The 22,458-nt window shown below is 45.0% G+C and overlaps 1 protein-coding gene across 1 annotated transcript in view; it reads right to left on the reverse strand.

The window, feature by feature from the left end:
• Positions 1–12,444, reverse strand: part of CHSY1 (chondroitin sulfate synthase 1) — an 89,397-nt gene extending 76,953 nt beyond the window's left edge. Inside the window, exon 1 of the mRNA XM_025271636.3 lies at positions 12,098–12,444. Coding sequence (XP_025127421.1) covers positions 12,098–12,420 — 323 coding nt within the window. The 5' untranslated portion in view covers positions 12,421–12,444. The remainder of the gene's footprint in view (positions 1–12,097) is intronic.
• Positions 12,445–22,458: the final 10,014 nt, after the last annotated feature.

Raw genomic sequence — 22,458 nt, forward strand, 5'->3', positions numbered from 1 at the left:
AGAAATGAAGAAAATGCTACTGAAGAAGCAAACTGCCTCCCCTTTCTGAGACAGAAACAGGTTAGCATCCTTAATTTTCATAAGCAAACATCAACTTTGCCATCAACACATTTGTAACTGGCGGGAAAGAGCTCCTACTCAATTCAAACCACAGAACATTTGAATGGGTCCCTGCCAGAAAGCTCACTTTTCAATGAGCTGATAACCAACTTTTGCTAAAGCAGACAAGATAACTGAAATCTGCGAATGCCAAGCCAATAATCTTTCTTTCCTCCAGGCTTCTAAACCCTGCCCCTATACTGAGTTAAATCACAGTGAAGTCACGCAGTTGGACAACATTAGCTTCGCTGAGGAATGCCTTTGCTGAACTGGGATTTAATAACAGTCTCCATCTCTATTTATATCACTTTAAGAAAAACTACATAAAATACATTTCTATACAAAACCACATCTACAGCATGAGTACTGTCCTGGGTACACACTCACGTAGCTAAATTTTAAAAGCAAGCAATAGAATACTCGTGATATGGATTAATAGGGGAACAAAAGTACACACACAAATAATGTACAACTCTACCCCAAAGTGTTTACTATAGTTATTTTTGGATAGAGGATCAGAAGGGATTTACTTTTCTTCATGTTTTCTACAACAAATACAGTTACAGAAAAAAAATTTTAAGTCCAAGGGAAAGCTTCAAACTAAAAAGCATCCAAAGAAATAGAACTTGACAAGAGATAATTTTACTTGTGTGATACTTTTTACTCTAGTCAATGGGAAAAAAACTAAAAGAAAAATGGAGTAAGATTGAGTACTTTTCTTTCACATTTTCTAGGCTTTAAAAGTTATATTAAGTTTTATAAATAAGTGGAGATTTTCTGTGAGTTGCCCCGAATCACTATTACATATGTGGTTTGATGGTTACAGTGTAAGTTTGAAAGGACTCATGATCAAATCGCTTTGTAATTTCTAGTCAAAGAAGGAAGGGAGAATACAGTTTTCCCCTATGAATTGATAGGTTTGTTTGTTTGTTCAGTCCCTCAGTCACATTCGATTCTTTGCAACCCTATAGACTGCAGCATGCCAGGCTTCCCTGTCCTTCACTATCTCCCTGAGTTTGCTCAAATTCATGTTCACTGAGTCAGTGACGCCATCCAACCATCTCACCCTCTGTAGGCCCCCTTCTCTTCCTGCCCTCAATCTTTCCTAGCATCAAAGTCTTCTCCAACAAGCTGGCTTTTTGCAATAGGTGGCCAAAGTACTGGAGCTTCAGCATCAGTCCGTCCTTCCAATGAATATTCAGGGTTGATTTCCTTTAGGATGGACTGGTTGGATCTCCTTGAGAGTCCAAGGGACTCTCAAGAGTCTTCTCCAAGATCACAGTTCAAAAGCATCAGTTCTTCAGCGCTCAGCCTTCTTTATGGTCCAACTCTCACATCCATACATGTCTACTGGAAAATCCATAGCTCTGACTAGATGGACTTTTGTTGGCAAAGTGATACCTCTGCTTTTTAATGCTTTTTTTCTAGGTTGGTCATGGCTTGTCTTCCAAGAAGCAAGAGTCTTTTAATTTCATGGCTGGAGTCACCATTCACAGTGATTTTGGAGCCCAAGAAAATAAAGTCTGTCACTGTTTCCATCATTTCCCCATCTATTTGACATGAAGTGATGGGACCAGATGCCATGATCTTAGTTTTCTGAATGTTGAGTTTTAAGCCAGCTTTTTGCTCTCCTCTCACTTTCATCAAGAGGCTCTTCAATTCCTCTTCACTTTCTGCCATAAGGGTGGTGTCATCTGCGTATCTGAGGTTATTGATATTTCTCCCAGCAATCTTGATTCCAGCTTGTGATTCATCTAGCTTGGCATTTCGCATGATGCACTCTGCATAGAACTTAAATAAGCAGGGTGACAATATACAGCCTTGATGTATTCCTTTCACGATTTTGAAGCAGCTTGTTATTCCATGCCTGGTTCTGACTGTTGCTTCTTGATCTGCATACAGGTTTCACAGGAGGCAGGTAAGGTATTCTAATCAAGGAAGCAGTAGCAGATGTTTTTCTGGAACTCCCTTGCTTTTTCTGTGATCCAACAGATGTTGGCAATTTGATCTCTGGTTCCTCTGCCTTTTCTAAATCCAGCTTGGACATCTGGAACTTCTCAGTTCATATACTGCTGAAGCCTAGCTTAAAGGATTTTTGAGCATTACCTTGCTAGCATGTGAAATAAGTGCAACTGTGAAGTAGTTTGAACATTCTCTGGCATTGCCCTTCTTTGGAACTAGAATGAAAACTGACCTTTTCCGGTCCTGTGGCCTCTGCTGAGTTTTCCAAATTTGCTGGCATACTGAGTACAGCACTTTAACCGCATCATCTTTCAGAATTTGAAATAGTTCAGCTGAAATTTCATCACCTCCACTAGTTTTCTGCTTGTAGTAATGCTTCCTAAGGCCCACCTGACTTCACACTCCAGGATGTTTGGCTCCTGTAATTATGCTTGTGTAATTAAATGTACACATTTATATTCTTCCCTATTACAGAAAGGATTTAAGACAACCAAAATGCATACAAGATGAAAAGAATAATCAAGAAAATTAGGCAAAAGAAAAACAAAAGTAGGAAAGTTGGAGCAAGGCATGAAGGTGGTACCTGTAGCAGAGAGACAAAATCAGGGTCGGGGCTGCCTGCCCACCTCAGTACCGGACCATGATTACCCAGTGAGCTCAAGGGGCGAGACCTTATCAGTTGTCACACGTCCTCTATGTCTGCTAACACGGTGCCAAATTTAGTTGTAAGCCTTTCAGCAGGCAACCAAGATGAGTCATGAGACTGGGCCCCACTGTTCAGGGTCAAGTGAGATAACGGTTCTAGATACTAAGACCTCAAGGAAGTTTCTCCCCTGTGTCTACGGGAAAGAAATGGAGCAAAGGTACCGAGCACCCTTACAGGAGGCACAACGCAATGGAGCAGCAGCCTTAGCTCAACCTCCCAAACAAGCCCACGAACGACAGTTCTAGACTGCCAGTCAGAGCAGCCAGGGGCCTGGAGAACAAGGAGGGCTTCCCAGGCAGGCTACCCAGTGAGGACTCACAGCCTCTCCTGGAACTGAGGGAATGTCCCTGGCAGGAGACCACAAGCCTATTCAGCCCATTACCTCCAGGAGCACTGCAGTCAGAGTACTGAGCTGCAGCTTCCCTCTTCTATGCATGTGGTTTCCGGGTATGTGGCTTCCTAGTTTTAAATGTTTAACTGCCTCGCTGCTATGACCATATGACATGAGCAATCTCAAAGTCTTTTTGGAAGCGGGTGGGTAAGCATATAACAGGGATCACAAATGTTGGGAAAATTTTTTAAAGGAAAAATCAAATTAGACCACTTACCATTAATTCTGAAAACCAGACTTAAGCTAAAAGCAAACATTAAAGAGCTCCCCCACCCAATAAAGCTGTTGGGGGGTGGGTGACAGCTTCCCAGCTCAACAATGGCCTGGGCACAAGCCCAGGAGGCAGCACCACGGTATTAAGAGCAATCTGCCCTTTGAGCCTAGATTCACAGCAAACAACAGAAACACTTACCAACAGAGACCACAAATACACCATCCATGAAACACAAGAATTAAAATTTGGAGTGTTAATAGCAGAAGATAAATTCTGATTCTGTGGTCCATTTCCAAGCTTCAAGTCTTAGCTACTTTTAGAAAGCTGTAAGTTTATATTTTGCTGCTTACACTTAAAAAGTGTAAACACACAACTAATTCTTAACCATGCATAAACAAAATTAAGTTTTCAAATGTAATTTTAAGGGAAAAAAAAAAAATCAGTGTTGTTTGAAACTACCCTGAACCCACAGCCAACTCCTGTGAAGCCAGTCGTCGTCTTCTGCTGGGGTGCTCCCTGGCATCAAGCCTGCCTCACAATCATCAACAACGCAACAGTTACGGCGTAAGGGGCAGTGCATGCTGAGGGCATCAGACGCTTGACCTTACAACAATGCCATGAGATGTGAGAGGTACCAAGACCCACATTTTACAGAGGAGACTCAGGCTCAGAGCCAGATAAGTAAGTTGCCCAAGATCACACCGCTAAAAACGTGGAAGCCAGGCCACCAGTGAGGGCTGACTCTAACACGTCCGCTGGCTTGTTCATCTCACGCTGCTCTCCCAGGTCATCACCCACACTTCTGCAGTCCCTCCTCCTCTTTTGTGTGCGTGTGCTTAGTCGTTCAGTCGGGTCCAACTTTTTGCGACCCCATGGACTGCAGTTCGCCAGACTCTTCTGTCCATGGGGATTCTCCAGGCAAGAATACTAGAGTGGGTTGCCATGTCCTTCTCCAGGGGCTGATCTTCCCAACCCAGGGACTGAAACCAGGTCTCCAGCATTGCAGGCGGATTCTTTACCATCTGAGCCACCAGGGAAGCCCCAGCTGAGAAAACAGGCATCACAGATAGGGAGAGCACCCTTATACCCGTTTCAGTTACTGCCTGCCATGTTATCTGTCTGCCTGGCTAAGACCTGCCCATTGAAGGATACCTTCGTAGTTTGGGCTGATTTCAAATGCCAAAAGACTTCATTCAAAACTAACTTCCTGAAATTTTCATTCCGTCTTTGGGTCCCTCTGTCACTCCAAATCCTGCCCAATTATTTCCTGGTATTAGGTTGCATCTAGGTTCAATTTACAAAGCAATCATTTTAATGGCATTAATAGCTACATTTTCAATCATCCTCAGGCTTTGCAAGCCCAGAGTTGACATCAAATCAGAGCAGACCACCTCATTTTTAATCATCCACAGAAAAATACTTAACTACAGAACAAATATAGTAGCCACGAACGCTTCAGTTCATGACAATTAAGGTGAGGTGAACAGTTTCACTACCTTATTCTAAAAAGATTTATTTATCTTTTGGTTGTGGAGGGTCTCTGTTGCTACACACAGGCTTCCTCCAGCTGTGGCGAGCAGGGCGGCTCTCTGTCGCGGGGCACAGGCTTCTCACCACCGTGGCTTCCACCGCGGAGGCTCGGGCTCAGGTGCTCCACGGTATGGAGGATCTTTCCAGAACAGGGATCAAACTGGTGTCCCCTGCGTTGTAAAGCTCATGCTTTACCACTGGACCACCAGAGAAGCCCCAGTTCCCCTTCTTTTACATCATAACTAAGTTTCTCATTCCTTCAATTTCATCCAGAACCAGAAGACGGAGGCAGAAAATACTATGAATACACAAAAGCCCTCATATTAAAAATGCTGTCACCTGACTCTCCTCAGTATCATCTGGAAGTGTACAGATACAGTAACTGATGACATACAGTTATAGTAACTCCACATAAATGTGTTATCCCTACATTTGGGGGCAGGAATGATTGTCATTTACTGAAACAAGAATGGCCCTGACTTCAAGCCCCAGGGAACCCAGGGCCAACACGCCCCCTGTGCCCAGCAGTCCTGCAGGTACCTGCAATTAACACACTCAAAACTGCATTCACACTTCCTCCCAAGAGCTGTCACCTCTCTGTTTTTTAAAAACTTGTAGTTATGTAGCTTCATTATAAAATAAGTTCTCACTGCAGAAAAACTCAAAAATACAGAAAGTGCCAAGAATATGAAAAATCATTCAGCATCATGGTATGTATATCTTTTATACTTTCTTTTCTATATCACAGAAAAAGAAACATTTCATTTGATTTTAAAAATGGTCTCATACTTGGCATACAGTTTTAAAACCTACTGTCATTTAGATATATTATGAACTTTCCTTCATTCCAATAAACATATTTCAGCCACAGTATTTTTAAAGATTAGAGAAGCAGATCACAAAATGGACAAACTAGAGAAATCAATCATGGTCCGTAGTTCCTAATGCAGGACACCAAAGCTTGGTGTAATTCCCACTTCATAGAATACATACTTGAGCACACTTTTAAATTCCCTCGGAAGCATCCCTAGTGGAACTGCTAGGTCTCAGCTCCCAGTCCCATGAACTGTTCTTTCTCATCATCCCTTCACTACCTCCTGCTATTTCACATTTCCAGGAACCTGTTGTCTCCCCCAGAAACTCCAGCTCATCCTTCAAGACTATGCAAGGGAAGAGGGGTAAGACTGCGAGGGAGACCTTCCTCAATCCCCTTCGTAAGTCAGTGCAGACCTCTCTCTTCTGCACCCACACAGTAACAAGTCCGGGCACCTTGCGAGCCCTATCATTCAACGGTATCATTTGCTTGCTTCCTTCCCTAGACAATTAATTCCACAAGAATGGACTTATTAATCTACTTTCAAAAACTGCAGCTTAACTAATGAATGGGAAAAATGAAATTGCCAGTGCAACAAAAACACAATTGTGTATATCTTCTATTGACAACCAAACTATCCTTGGAATATTCTGTTTGAAGACATCAAGATCTGGAACCATGATATATAACATGAAACTAATTTTCAGGACTGTAATTTTCATCAGTTTTCTTATACAGGTAATTTATAATGTGAAATGGATTGTGCCCCCCAAAGTTCACTTACATGTTAATTATTTTGACTATAGAAGTCTTTCAGTAATTTTTTGCCAAACTGAATTCGGAGAAAGCAAGCACTGCTCTAAACTGTTTCAAGATAAACATGGTTTACAGCATTCAAAAAAGAAGGAACTCTGAGATCTGCTCATGGAGACTGGTAAAAGGAACAGTTTGCCTTCATTTAAAACATTAGGAAGAGGCTATTAATTGATAAAACATCTTGCAATAAGATTCTTGTATCTAAAGCTAGTGTTTCTCGAACTTTCTTCCCATAATTCCCTATAAAAGGATGCTAATATTTAAGAGCGCCCTTTATCACTCCTGGGGCAAAGAAGGGAAACCAGCCACCTCTCTATTCTGAGAAAAAGAACAAATCAGTTCCCCATCTTCAGCCCAGGGGAAGCAAGAGTCAAGATAAATAGATAGTGTTGTATTAGTTTAGTGTTCAGGGTATAAAAATGGACTGATATCTAAATACAATTTTTTTTTAAATCAAACCATTAATTAAAAAAAAAAAATCCAAAGCACACCAAAACTCTCTCAGCATGAACAGGTAAGTGTAGCCAAGTAATGTTTGAAACAGAAGAGTAACAAAGGGGACTTGTCTACCGGATATTAAAATATTATTCAATCTTCAATAATTTCAGTGGGTGGTACTGGAACAAGAACAGACAGAAAGATCAATGAAACAAAACAGGAAGTCCAAAAACATACTCAAGAATCTTGAGTATGATGAAGATGGCATTTCAAATTGGTAGGGAAATGGGAGCTTATTTAACAGGTGGTGCTGAGACAATGTATCATTTGGAGTGAAAATGATGGTGACATGATTTGTACCCCTTCTAAAATGAGAAAAATGTTCCTTAAAAAAAATCTTGGGACTTCACTGGTTGTCCACCAGTTAAGACTGCACACTTCCAATGCAGGGGGAGTAGCTGTGATCCCTGATTGGGGAACTAAGATCCCACAAGCTGAGAAGCACGGTCAAAAAAAAAAAATCTCTCCAGGGCAATAAACTTTCTGCGCTTCCTGAAAGGAAGAGACTGAACGACATGAACATCTAACTTCTACATATCAAGTGATGTAACGAAGAAAACATGAAAAAAAAATTGCATCTAGTAACAGTAAAACATAATGAACCCAGCCGGAGACTCCAATGAACTATCGCTAACCAGCACACTAAATTACTTTAGAAGAATCACAGAACCATTTTAAAAATTACCTAGAATACAAATACTTTGCAGATGAGTGAAAAAAAAAAAAAAATCTTACATATTGACTTGTAGAACTCCACGCTATCCAGAACCCTAAGGGAATTTTACTTTAAGAGAGCGTCAGAGTTCCAACACTGTAATCACTTCAGATATAAATCTGTTCTCAATTCCTTTTAAAATTCATTATATTTATAAAACTAAGGATACATCCACCTGCTCCTGTACAAAACCAGATTTCTGCTGACTTAACCTCCTTCCCCCTAAATTCATTCCTCCTCTAGTTTTCACCATCTCAATAAATGACACCGCCACGCACCCTTTCTTTCAAGGCAAAATCTTAGAAATTATCCTGAATTCCTCTCTGCTTCACGGCCTCTAAAGCATTTTGTCAACACGTCCCCAACTCTGGCTCCTGCATATATCATTGGGCCATGCTCCTCTCTCCATCCCAACCATCTTCACCTAGACCACCTAACAGCTCCTTGCTCCCCCACAACCTATTCACACAACAGCATGAATTAACTTTTCAGAATATAATGCAAGCCCCTCCCTTTCCCATCTAAACCGTCCAAGTGAAAGTCGCTCAGTTGTGTCCTACTCTTTGGAACCCCATGGACCATAGAGTCCGTGGAATTCTCTAGGCCAGAATACTGGAGCGGGTAACTTTTCACTCCTCCAGGGGATCTTCCCAACCCAGGAATTGAACCCATGTCCCCTGCATTGCAGGCAGATTCTTTACCAGCTGAGCCGCAAAGGATGCCCAAGAACACTGGAGTGGGTAGCCTATCCCTTCTCCAGCAGATCTTCCCGACCCAGGAATCAAACCAGTGTCTCCTGCATTGCAGGCAGATTCCCTACCAACGGAGCTATCAGGGAAGCCCAAAACCTCCAAAGGCTTTCTAATTCACTTAGAGTAAAATTCCATGACACCGGACACACACCTTCTTTCTTTCATTGATCTTCTTCAAGTTTCAAACTGATTCCTGTCTTATAATTTATCAGCTCTTCCCTCTGCCAAGCACACTCAGCAGTGACATTCCCAAATCTCAGCCCAAACACCACATTCTCGGAGATGTTCCCCAAACATCTAACAGAAAGAGGACATCCCCTCACCCTGCCTTTACCCTGCTCTATTTGTTCCACAGTACCATCACTAGCTGAAACCCTCTTTTTAAGTATCTGTCCCTCTCACTAGAGCAGAAGCTCCATGAGAACAAGCATCTTCACTTTTGTGTTTCCAAACATTCAAAGTCCAGGCCCAAGGCACCATGCACCTATTTGTTGAACGAAGGGATGAATCCTAAGTGTATGGGATCATTTTGATGAGCCAAAATCACTCCCGTGAACATAAGAGCTACAGTATCTGCTCGGAGCCTGTGAAGGAGCGCTACTGCTGGCCTGTCTGAAGACTACACTCTGAGTTTTGCTTCGCCTGCTTTCAGCTGCCGCTGTACTGCTAACCGGAGAAGGCGATGGCACCCCACTCCAGTACTCTTGCCTGGAAAATCCCATGCACGGAGGAGCCCGGTAGGCTGCAGTCCATGGGGTGGCTCAGAGTCGGACAGGACTGAGCTACTTCACTTTCACTTTTCACCTTCGTGCACTGGAGAAGGAAATGGCAACCCACTCCAGTGTTCTTGCCTGGAGAATCCCAGGGACAGGGGAGCCTGGTGGGCTGCCGTCTATGGGGTCGCACAGAGTCGGACACGACTGAAGCGACTTAGCAGCAGCAGCAGTAGCAGTACTGCTAACATCTATTGGTGCTCCCTCTCCTCATTGGAAGCATACAGCAGAACTGAAAAGTCAGTAATGATGGTGCTCTCCCATCACATAAGTGTACCAACTTTAGTGCAGACAAGTGTATCTCCTTGAATTTTTCAAAGGCTTTTATAGCTCCTTTCTGAATCTCAGACAGTAGTCCCTAAATTTGAATTCTGACACTGTCCACGTCCTAGCATAAAAGTACATCATAGTGTCATCTTTCTAAAAACACTGCCATCTCCTTCAACCTATAAGCTGAAAATTTTACTTTAATAAAAAATAAAAACATTGACTTTTTTTCCTAAGGTAAAGAACATATTCACCTTTCAGCGGAAATGTAGAACTCAGCGCCAAACTAGAGTTCTACCCTGTGCTAGAAGATTCAAGCCAACTTTTATACTGCGTGAAATTTCCAGTTTAAAAGCTGAGTGTGGACTTTTGGCCCAGGCTGCAAAGCACAGCAAAGCCATAATTATAAGTTACATCCTATAACCTCCATCCCAATTTTGGCTTTCCCCAAAAGTTCCTTAAGGCTAAAATCGTCTTGTGTCATCTCCTACAGCCAGTCTAATCACAATGTTGACAGGCTGAGAAGGAGGACCTTAACCAGAAACGCTGGGTCCACCCCCAGGCTCCAACTAATGTGACTACTTAAGATCAGAGAGATACAAGAAGAAGTATGCAGGAAAGCTGACAGAATGACTGAATAGAATATACCGTTTCCTGGTAAGGGTTTTATCAAAAAGGCAGAGCTTCCACAAAGAAGGGCCAGAGGACAAATTATGTTTTTACTTTTCCCTAGCTGCCTTAAAGAAAATAAACAATGAGATAAAATCCTACATCCAAGAAAGATGAGGTAGGAGATTTGGAAAGGAGGCCAAGCATAGAGCCTCAAGCATAGGTTTGGGGAAAGATCATTTCCAAGTGTTAAATAGTATCCAGTTTGCAAACCATTTTCTGAGTATTGGTGGTGTTACCAGGACCCCTTCTAGTTTGTGATTTCATATCTACAAAAAAGTATTTGCTTGGGGGGCAGGGAGTTACAGGTCCCCTATTTGAACAAACCACTTTTGGTAACTGTCCCAAACTTGTGATTTAAAAGAACTTGTCACCAAATTGGAGTCATATAGATTTACTTTAAAAACCATGCTGTAAACAATGTATACAGCTCATCCTCAATTTCTGATTATATATTCCTTTTTTTTTCAAAAATCAAATGCTTTTTTGATGTACACCTAAAACACTGTAAATCAACTATACTTCAAAGGAAAAAAAAACAAACAAACCCACGAAACAACAAAAAGCACAACTCCACCTAATTCAATAGATCTGGGAGAAAAACATAATCTGCATGTTTGTTTCCAAGTCATGATCTTAGTCAAATTTATGCTACCTTTTCTAACCTTTCCAGGCACTCAGTCTCCTTCTGGCAGAACCTAGGTCATGGGCTTAAATAAGATCCAGTGGAAACACACAGGAATGGGGAATTAATGCACTGAAAAGGCAGACATTCTTTACTGCTCTCTACCTTCCTTTTCAACCCTTTACCTCCTCCTTTAGAACGGAGACCCAAATATGCTTTTCTCCTCACAACATCTAATGCCTGAAAATTTAGTCCAGGACTACAGTTAAAAGCTGAAGTTATAAAGGTGATGGTTATAAATTAAGAACCAACAACAACCAGCTTGGCCTCGCTCAGTAATGACTGCTCTAAGAGTCCATTCCCAGCAGACCTCTCAGGTTGGTTTGCTCTGTGGTTGGATGAATACCAAATCTTATCTGTAGAGTAAGCGTTTCTGTACTTCACACATATAAGGTTTCCATTAAATCTCTTTACTGAATCTATTAATACATCCTTCTTCTACCTCAAATTCATTCCAATATCATCTCTCTTTCACTCTTCTAAAGATTACTTTGGCTAATCCCTTTGTTAATCCTGAACATGATTCCAGCCACTTTTCTGACTCATACGGCCAACTAGGACCCAGATACCGGCCAACTAGGACCCAGATACCGGATAACACACACGTCACTAAATTGGGCTAGTTAACAACAAATCTACCATGAGCCAAGAACTGCTTTTCCCAAAGGTTCTCTTTCCAATTACAAAACAGTCTGGTGGGGTTGAGTGTGCAGCGTGTACCCCTTGCATTTACCAGAATGGTTCCAACAGTGAAAACTGCAAGTGGAAGGCCTCTAACCAAATTAATTTACACAGGCTCTAGTTCTGCAAGGCCAAAAGTGCAGCTTTCAGAAACTCGAATAATAACCCCCGCTGCCACCACCATCACCAGTATTGTGCTGAGTTTTCTAAACACTCTTATGGGTGTTTGGAAATGTTCAGTCGTGCTTATTCAACAAAGGAAAGGACTTGGACAAGAAAAGATGAAGCGCGGAGCAGGAAAGTCCGCGTAAAGACTACACCCAGAGGGGCCAAGCTGGTCCGCTGGATCCCAAAGCCCCTGCTTTTGAGCGCTGCGCTCCCTATACCGCCCCTGAGCCCGCTGCCAACGCCCGGCACGCCCCGCGGGGCACAGCGGCCCCACGGAAGCCCAGCGAGTACCGGGTTTGGGAAGCAGGCAAAGACGCGCGCTCGGATGCTGGACGCCGCCCGGGAGCGGGGACTCACCTGAAGGCCGCCACCGCGCGGGTCTGCAGGTACTTCTGGGCAGTCATGACTCCCACGAAGAGAAAGTTCCTGTCGCGCGGGACGCCATCCTGGGCCTCGCCGTGGGGCCAGAGCCGCTGCCCGCGCGCATCCCCGCGCGCCCCGCCAGCCAGGGGCACCGCGGCCGCCTGCCCGGGCCGGCACGCCTCGGGGCTGGCGCGGCGCCGCGGGCCCGCCCGCTTCAACTCGGAGGCGCGGGGCAGCACGAGCCGCGAGGCCAGCACGAAACCCAGCACGAGCCCGAGCAGCACGCTGAGCCAGGCGCGCCGGCCACGCACGGCCATGCCCGCGCCGCTCCGCCCGCCGGGCCGCCGCCGCCGCCGCTCCGCGCGCCCTCAGCCCGCCCGCCGAGGCCAGCCCGCCCTACGCGGCCCCGCCCGGGCAGCGCCGCGGCTGCGGCGGGCCCGCCGTGCCCATCGCGGAGCGCGGGCCGCCCGCAGGCCCCGCGCCGGCGCTCGGTCCCGCTCGCGCGCCCCCGCCTTCAGGGGCGCAGCATGCTCGGCGCGCGCCGGCCGCGGCCCCCCGCCCGCGCCCCGCGCCCCGCGCCCCACGGCCGGCTCAGCTCCCCGCGCGGCGCCCCCCGGGCGCTCGGCTCCGCTGGCGCTGCGCGCGGCGCGCTGATGTCCGTGGCCGGCGCCGGCGCGGCCGCTGCTCATCGTCCGGCTCCGCGCGCCATCGCCGCACGTCACGCACGGCGCGCAGGGGGCGGTGCGCTGTGGCCCCGCTCGGGATCCGTCCGCGCCGCGCGATTGGCGCAGCAGTGAATGGGGGGCGGTTCACGTGGCGAAAGTTTGCCCGAAAAAGAAAGCCCAGCTCGGGGCCCCGCCCTCGCGGTCTGCGGCGGCCCCGGGCGGAGGGGGCGTGGGTCGGGCTCGGCGCCGCCTGGGGCCGGGAGCAAGGCGCCCGGCCGCCCGTTACCCGCCCCGCCGGCCCGCGCCGGGCATCCCTGCCGCGGCGCGCGGCGCTGCCCCAAGGCCGTCCTGCCCGGCCTCCGGCTGCCGCGAGACGCTGCGCCAGCGTGGATCTTATCAGGGATTTCTAAGAAAGGGCTTCTTGGTCCTCGAACACTGCACTCGTGGAGGACGTACCGCGCGTTCCTCCTGCACACACTGTCCTCAGACACACTCGCTTCCCTACGCCCAGCCCTCCAGCCGGGCGGACCTCTCCGGCCACCTTCCCTGCGTCTTCCCGATTCACACTGTATCTTTGTTCCCGCAGCTCTGTGGGTACGAGCGAGCGTGTGTAGCATAAACAGCTCAGGAGCCGTTTGAAACGTGCATGACTGCAGAATGAACCGTGAATTCAGCTACCTTGTTCTCTGCTACTAGTTTCTAAGCTAAAAAAAGAAAGAAAAAGAAAGCTATACTCAGTGTCCAACCTTCTAACACTAGCAGCATTTAAAGGATGTTGAAGAAATGGTAGATGGTGTTTATACGCTTTTTTTTTACATTCTATGTAGAAACTCATCAGTTAGTATCTCTAACCTGAGTCTTTGTTTTTTTTGTTTGTTTGTTTGTTTTTTTTTTTTAACATAATCTATCCATAAAAGTGCCGTGGATTTCTAAAGACAACTTTTGATAATCGGCTTCTCTATGATGGATTTTGTTAAAACAGCTAAGGTAACAAAAGCTGATGAAATGACCACACAACAAATATTTGTGTAAACAGTATTATTATTTAGTCCCCAGTGTGTTGGAGTTTTTTTTTTTTAATGAAACTCCCAGACAGCACAGTAGTTCCCTCGGCCTGACAGGTTTCTGTCATTTAAACAAATGAACCCAAGATTTAGGGACAGAAAATAAGCATGCTTGGGTAAACCTTGGATCTTTGTTCATTGCTGAGATGACCAAATGATGAAATATACACAATTTAAAGTGGCATCTTACAGGAGAGAGATCATCTCTGCAGTTAAATAGTGGTCACTCTTGGTATTCTTTGGATATCAGCACTTTCTCTGGCACTTGTGAATTGTGCCAGATATAGTTCGTTACCCACCTTCCCACAGGCTCCCTGGGTAGGTGATCCACATCTAAAAATAAAATACTCATTATACAGTGAACACAGGATTCCAACAGTGGTCTTGAGAAAAAAATGCAGAACTCATAACCATGAATTACAGACTCAAAAATCAGCCAAAGGGGTTTCCAGTAAGACCATAAGCCACAAATGCCAAGTTCCCCCAAATTCAGCAACAGCCTCATAATTCACAATGATGTCCATAAAGCACAAATCTAGCTAGGTACAGATGTTCAATTTTTTGACATAATGATTTCAATAAATTTCTCTGTTTCCTCATCTAGACTAAAATCTGATTTAAAAAGCACGTAAATGGTGTGTTGTTGTTCAGCCACTCAGTCATGTTCAACTCTTTGCAACCCTGTGGACTGCAGCATGCCAGGCTTCTTTGTCCTTCACTAGCTCCTGGAGCTTGCTCAGACTCATCCATTGAGTCAATGATGCCATCCAACCATCTCATCCTCTGCCATCCCCTTCTCCTCCTACCTTCAAACTTTCCCAGCATCAGGGTCTTTTTCCAATAAGTTGGGTCTTCACATACACAAAAGTGTCACGGATTTCTTAAGACAGGTTTTGAGAACCAGCTTCTCAAGTGTCTTCTTCCCCAGCACCACAATGCAAAAGCATCAATTCTTCGGTGCTCAGCTTTCTTTATGGTCCAATTCTAACACCCATACATGACTATCGGAAAAACCATAGCTTTGACTGAACGGACCTTTGTTGGCAAAGTGATTTCTCTGCTTTTTAATACGCCGTCAAAGTTCGTCATAGCTTTTCTTCCAAGGAGCAAGCATCTTTTAATTTCATGGCTGCAGTCACTATCCGCGGTGATTTTGGAGCCCAAGAAAATAAAGTCAGTCACTGTTTCCATTTTTTCCCCATCTGTTTGCCATGAAGTGATGGGACTGGATGTCATGATCTTAGTTTTTTGAATTCTGTTTTGTCCCCCTCCATTTCCTGGCTCCTAGGTCCCCGTCAGTTCCTAGGTCAGCAGCCTTAGCTGCACACCTGTAGGCTCAATGGGAGTGGGTGTTTCTTAATGTAGAGAAAGTAACCTATTTTCCATAAAGATTGGGCCTGAAGGTTCAGAGCACCTGGGTCAAGGGAAATACTACACAGGTCAAGTCCTCGGGACAAGTGTGGGGTGATGCTAGGCTAGGAGCAAGCAGGAGACTAGGGAGGGCGGGGTCATGTAGGTGCCGGCCAGGGTCTCCAGGAGCCTGCACGTTGCGGCTGGGGCAGCTTCCCGAGTGCAGCCTGGGGAAGTGGAGAGGAAGCTCCTGCACAGCTGGACGGTCTGGCTAAGACAGTTCTGGAGAGGGACCCAGAAGTGAGGACACAAGGGTCTCCTCAGAGGTCTGCATCAGGAGGCAGAACTCTCCTATGTGGGAGGATTTCACAGCTGGAGGCAAGTGCCCAGAACCAAAGACTTCAGGAACAGCCAGAGGCTCCAGGGGCCAGACAAATAAGCCCAGCACGAGGTCCATCCAGAGACTGGCCCCACCGCAGACACAGCTGACACCAGCGGGATCTGTGGCAGGGCACGCCTCTGAGACCCCTGCCCTGCACACACGTGCCCCCTCCCCGGAACTCCCTCAAGGCTGCCCCCGTGTCTTCTTTTCCTTTATTTATTTGCAAAGGTGAGGAAGTCGGTTCAGCAGATTTCCTGGCCTTTTCACCTCAGGAAACTGAGGAAAAAACTTTCCTCCAAGGAGCTGTACTAGGAGCCCTCTTTGTTAAGTTGAAGTCATTAACGGTCTTTCTCATTTAAAAAAGGAATGGTGTTAACCATAATCAGATAGAGGTATTCAGTGAAGAAGACTCCTAAAGGCACACCCCACCCATGAGGCAGCCTGGGCTGAATCGGGGCCTCCCATCGAGTGTGGGGTCTCAGTTTCCTTCTGCGTGGAGGGTATCCCCCCAGACAAGCATCTGCAGACACCTCAGTGTCTTAGTTTCCTTGTGAGCCTTTCCACTAGTTCATGCTAGAAGTTTCTCCTCAGTGATTCTAGACAGATGATGAAAAATTTGTTCAAAAGTGCCACATCATCCAACTTCCTTTCTGTTTTCATGAGTGTGATTCATCTCTACCTACATTACTGAACACTTTCTCACAAATTGCAACACTGTTCCCACACATGTTACATTTTTCCCCTGTTCCTAATACATTGAATGCCTGTTACAGGTATAATATTTCATATAATTTGCAGCAATTTCTTGGAAACCCTTGGTAAATACCTCAATTGTTTGTTGGCAGCAAGCCTTGAACAACTGACAGAGTTCCCTGTAAGGGCTTCTTTAAAGACACAGCTACTAGACTCCTGCCTCAAACAGGGGGCAATGCAAAAAGTGGTCATAATTTTTAAAACCTTTAGAAATGCCTCTTTTAAGAAAAAGCAAATGCAGAGGAGGGAGTTATAATCTGTGCTTTCAGAAGGCTCTGTTCATTGCCTGCAAAGAAGAAAATCTATAATGACCATTTTACTAATATTACCACTTAACCTCTATTAACCCAATAAAACTTTGCTTTATTATTAATGCTGCTATTAAACTGACATTTAAGGTCCTCATTAGCTAATGAATTTTGCTCCCTGTTTCCCTTGTATTTGCAGCATTTCCAGCCAGATGCAGGAAAGGGCAACCGATATGCCTTCAGGCTTCCACACGCTAATGGTTGCGACGCTGGTGTGCTAGAATGTACTTTATGCTTCCTTGTTCTGCTTATCAGCTCTGTCCATTCTTCTGTCAGACACTGAGTCCGTGTGTGTGTGTTTCTCACACAAGTGCAAGTATTTGTGTGTGGGAGGGAGAGACGAGGAACTGAGCGCCACTCTTTGTGCTGTCCGAACGGGATGTAATCTTACTAACTAGAAAACGCTGGCGGCCGCCAGCACCAGGAAACTGCCGGAGTGTTCTCCGGGAGATAACCTCACTGCAGAGGCTGGCGACAGTTTGCTCCTAGTCTAGGACTTAATCCTTGTGTAGCAGAGCAGTTTGCCTTTCCCATTCATCGCCAAGTAATGCCATTAATCTTTAAAGCCGTGCTGGAGTTTCCACAGCTGGAGAGTTTGCACAAAGACAAAGCTTCCATTTCTCAAGAGGGAAGGAGTGCCTCCCCACCCCCAGACACTGGTCAGCTGGCCTGCCGCCTTGCCACCTGAGGGCCGCACACAGTGGTGGTCAGGCCTGGGAGTCTCGTGGAAATGTTCCAGATGTGCAACTCAAACTCTCTTTGCTTTACTCAAGGCCTAATGAAGCATAAAATTGTCTGGGGTGGTGGAGTGGAATTCAAGCTGCAGAAGAAGGTTTAAGCTTCAAACTGAGGCAGCAGAAATTCAGATCCACAAACACATAAAGGGCAATGCAAGGATAAAATTTTAACACCATAAAACTGGATAAATGACCTTACTGCATTGATCATTTATTTGTACACCTTGTTGTCATGCTATCATGCTCCACTCAGGCTAGGGTCATAAAGACTTCTATCACCCAGTGATGGGTGATAAAATTATCGATCATGGTAGTAAGGCCTCTACCGGAGTTTAAAATAAACACAGTGAGATGAGATATTCTGCTGGGGAGTCTGGAGAAAGAGGCTCTGAAACCGGCTGGGAGAGCCAAGTCCTGCAACCCGTCTGGACAGCAATTTCATCACAGTTGCAAATTACTAATGAATTTACTTTTGACTCAGCACCCTCACTTCTGAGAATTTTTCCTCCAGTCATACCAGTACAGAATGACACTTGTACTGGATTATTCTCTGTCTCCTGCGTGTGATAGTAAACGATTAGACCTGTGTCCATTTAGAGGGGAGTGAGGAAGTAAACAACTCTGTATCCATCAGAGAATGAGATATTCTGCAGATGTAAAACAGGGCGAGGAAACCCTCTCCTTTCTTCGATTGAGAGACTGCCATTCCGTCAGGACAAAAAGCAGAGAGAATAAGAATTTTGCTCAGGTCTTTACAACAAAACACTAGAAGAATACACACGAAATGAAATGAAACCTGGGGTGGGTGGTGGGGCTGGTTGAAAGGAGAGACATAAGCCAGGAGTTCCCAATGGGTACTTTTAAATACACTTCTGATTTTTTAGTGTGTGACTGTATTATCTATCCACCTCTCCAAAAAAAGTACCCATTTCCTACAAGTTGAAGCCCTAAAATGCTATTAGCAGATCATTGACCATTAAGACCATAGATTCTCACTGACAACTTATTTGCTTCCACTGCTCTTGTTTAACTGAAGTGGAAATTGGCGCTAGTTAGCATGGTGAGAGCTGCCACCAAACCAGTCAGTCTGCCTTCTGGGCTGGAATGCCGCAGACTGTAAGCAAGAATCCCCCAAATATCTTATTTCAAGCTTTGTCTCTTGCCCCTTAGGAACTGGTTAAAATGAGGTCTAATTTCTGAGGTCTAATTACTTTTACTTTCCAGTTTCCTTAGCATATCATTATAAGTGTTCTTCCAGCTGTGGAAATATTAAGAGCCTTCTCAAACCATCAAAATGGACATGCCTGTATTCATTTCAGGGAGAAGGCAATTGCAACCCACCCCAGTACTCTTGCCTGGAAAATCCCATGGACGGAGGATCCTGCCTGGTAGGCTGCAGTCCATGGGGTCGCGAAGAGTCGGACACGACTGAGTGACTTCACTTTCATTTTTCACTTTCATGCATTGGAGAAGGAAATGGCAACCCACTCCAGTGTTCTTGCCTGGAGAATCCCAGGGACGGGGGAGCCTGGGGGGCTGCCGTCTATGGGGTCGTACAGAGTCGGACACGACTAAAGTGACTTAGCAGCAGCAGCAGCAGTACTCATTTCAGAATCTCTTTCTCCATTTGTTTTGTACTGGCTCCTCCTTGGACTTAATTTTTGGATCTCTCATAATTTTAAGAGCTCTTGCCACATCTTTTCCCCCCAACTTAAAAAAAAAAAAAATCCTTCTTTCAAAACTCTTGGACTCTTGGAGCACTACACACAAGAAAGTCTGGAGCAGCACTAGAACTTTGGGACAATGGCGCCCTCTTATGGTGTGTAGTTATTTCTGTCACCAGAAGGCCTGTACTCTTGGACTCAAAAGAGAATAATGTCCAGTATTTTGTTTTATGGCTCCACTTTACCAGCATTTGCCAAAGTGATATCCTGGTCTTGGATTTGTGACTAACTAGCTGATGATACAGAGAAGGCAGTGGCACCCCACTCCAGTACTCAAGCCTGGAAAACCCCATGGATGGAGGAGTCTGGTGGGCTACAATCCATGGGGTGTTGCTAAGAGTCAGACACGATTTCACTTTCACTTTTCACTTTCATGCATTGGAAAAGGAAATGGCAACCCACTCCAGTGTTCTTGCCTGGAGAATCCCAGGGATGGGGGAGCCTGGTGGGCTGCTGTCTATGGGGTCGCACAGAGTCGGACACGACTGAAGCGACTTAGCAGCAGCAGCAGCTGATGATACTGTAAAAATGAGAGGAATTGAGCTAAACAGTCAGCTAGAAACTATCCCTTCCTTATATTTTGAAATTGAGTGAGACACTCTGGGGGAGTGTAGGTTTAGCACTCACTTCCCCTTCATGACTCTGATACCCAAATAGTTTTGAGAGCCATGGATATCTGCTTTCTTGTGGAAAATAGGCTGATTTCCTCAATATATGAAAAGTGTCAGCCAGTGTAAATTGATTGTATATGGGAGTAGATTCTTCCTGCAACTGTTCAGATTCACAGCTGCAAAGGGGTTCACATTGGAGAGGCTGTCTGCAGGCCCCAGAGCTCCAAATGTTTTCTTTGCGATTCTCAAAAAGCCACCTTTAATCCTTCTGATTAAATTGCTAGTGGTGTGGTCAACTGCACACAGCGTTTGCTTTGGTTTTGCTCGCCGCAAGGAGGGCACTAGTTTCGACCCACACCTGAATTCAGAGGGCGCCCTGCACATGCACCCTCTTGCCTAGCAAACACAAGAAAAATCTCATCACTAACATGCATTCATTATCACAAACTAAATGTGGCCCTCGACACACCTGGCCCTGATGCCGAACATTTCAGTGATGTTGAAGTGAACAGAAGGAAATTAAACTAGTATAATTGGTATCTGCTCTATATTTTCTGGGTTTTATGACATTTTCCAATCACTGTTTTATTTGGTTTAATGAGAAATGAGCATTTATGTCACTGCAAAACATTTTTTATTTCTAAATATTTCATAGTAATGAAGCCAAGTTACAAGTGAGTGAACGTCAGAAGGATGAGAAGCTGTGTTACTTCGGCTCAGACGTGGGAACTGTGCATGACACACCTGGGACATATGCCAGGCCCAAACCACCTCTGCTTTACTCCTTGGTCAGACTTCATGCTGTCAAGAGAGCAAAACTGGCAGAGACTCCCAGATCCCACAGAGAGCTCTGATCCCCCATCAGTACCACCTGTGCCATCAGAGTCTAGTCAGGTGATAGAAACCTTGCCAGTCATTTGAACAGAAAGATTTTAAGTTTTATTGAGATCTAATTGATTTACGATAAACTGCACATATTTCAAACGTACAATTTGTTAATTTTTTATACAAGTATGCATCTGTGAAAACACCACCTCTGCTATAAGCTGAATGTTTGTGCCGCCCTCCCAGTTCTTATGCTGAAATCCTAACCTCTGAGGTGAAGGCATCAGGAAGTAGGGCCCTTGGGATGGAGACCCCTCATGAATGAGGCCAGCGTCTTTATAAAGGGACCCATACAGTTCTCTAGCCCTTCCCACCATGTCAGGACCTGGAAGGGGACCCTCATCCACCTGTGCTGACCCCCTCATCTCAGGCTTCCAGATTTCACGTGAGAATACATTTCTGTCGTTTATAAGCCACCTAGTCGGTTGTATTTTGTTATATCAGCCTGAACAGACTGACACAACCATGATCAATAAAGTGAACTCATCTGTCATTCCCAAAAGTTACTCCTTCTCTGCCCCAACCTCCATCTTGGGGACACTGATCACCATAGACTAGTGTGCATTTTCTATAGTTTTGCATAAATGGAATTATAGAGTCCCTACTTTTAAAAATCTGGCCTCTTTCATGTACATTATTTTGGAGTCCATTCATGTTGTCGCAGGTATCAAGAGTTCATTCCACTTTACTGCTGAGCAGCACTGAATTCTATGAACATACCAGCACTCACCTACTGATGGACATTTGTATTGATTTTGACTTAGGCTGTTACATGCAAAGCTGCTATGAACATTCATGTGGAAGTCTTCATATGAACACATGCTTTCATTCCCCTTAGGCAAATACTTAGGAGAGGAATGACTGGATTGTAGAGTATGTGATTTAACTTTTGAAAGTGAAAATTGCTCAGTCGTGTTCGACTCTTTGTGACCCCATGGACTGTAGCCTGACAGGCTCCGCTGTCCATGGAATTCTCCAGGCAAGAATACTGGAGCGGGTAGCAGCCATTCACTTGTCCAGGTCTCATGCATTGCAGGCAGATTCTTTACCATCTGAGCCACCAGGGAAGCCCTCAACTTAGGAACTGCCAAATGTTTTCTCATTTTTTTTTCTTCTAGCAGTGAATTTCAGCTCTTTCACATCTTCATCAACACTTGGAATAGTGAGTCATTTTTAATAACCTTTTTAATAAGTATGTAGTAGAACCTCATGGTGGTTTTAACTGCTTTTTCCTAATGACTAATGATGCAGAGGACTTTCTCATGAAAAGCTATCTGTATGTCATTTTGGTGAACTGTCTGTTCAATGCTTTTGTTCACTTTAAAAAAATAGAAAATACACACACACACACACACACACACATATATATATATATATATATATATATATATATATATATAAGTTACTTTGCAGTGCAGCAGCAACTGCCACAGAATTGTAAACCAACTATACTTCAAATCCTGTCACACATGGATCATCCTGCTGCAACTCGCATGAACCTTGAGGGCATTATATGAAGTGAAATGAGTAGATCACAAAAGGACAAAAACTGTGTGATTCCACTTATATGAGGTTAAAGCAGTCAAATTCATAGAGACTGAAAGTAGACTCCTGGGTGCCAGAAGGTGGCAGAGAGTAAGAGGGAAGAGTTGTTTAATCTGTAAGGTTTCTATTTTGAAAGGTGAACCTAGAGAGCTGCTGTATAAAAATGTCAATATTCTTAACACTGCTGAACTGCACACTTAAAAACAGTTCAGTTCAGTCACTCAGTCATGTCCAACTCTTTGCAACCCCATGGACTGCAGCATGCCAGGCCTCCATGTCCATCACCAACTCATGGAGTTTACTCAAACTCACGTCCATTGAGTCGCTGATG

Source organism: Bubalus bubalis, chromosome 20 (genome assembly GCF_019923935.1).
Source record: "Bubalus bubalis isolate 160015118507 breed Murrah chromosome 20, NDDB_SH_1, whole genome shotgun sequence".
In the NCBI taxonomy this organism is placed as follows: Eukaryota; Metazoa; Chordata; class Mammalia; order Artiodactyla; family Bovidae; genus Bubalus; species Bubalus bubalis.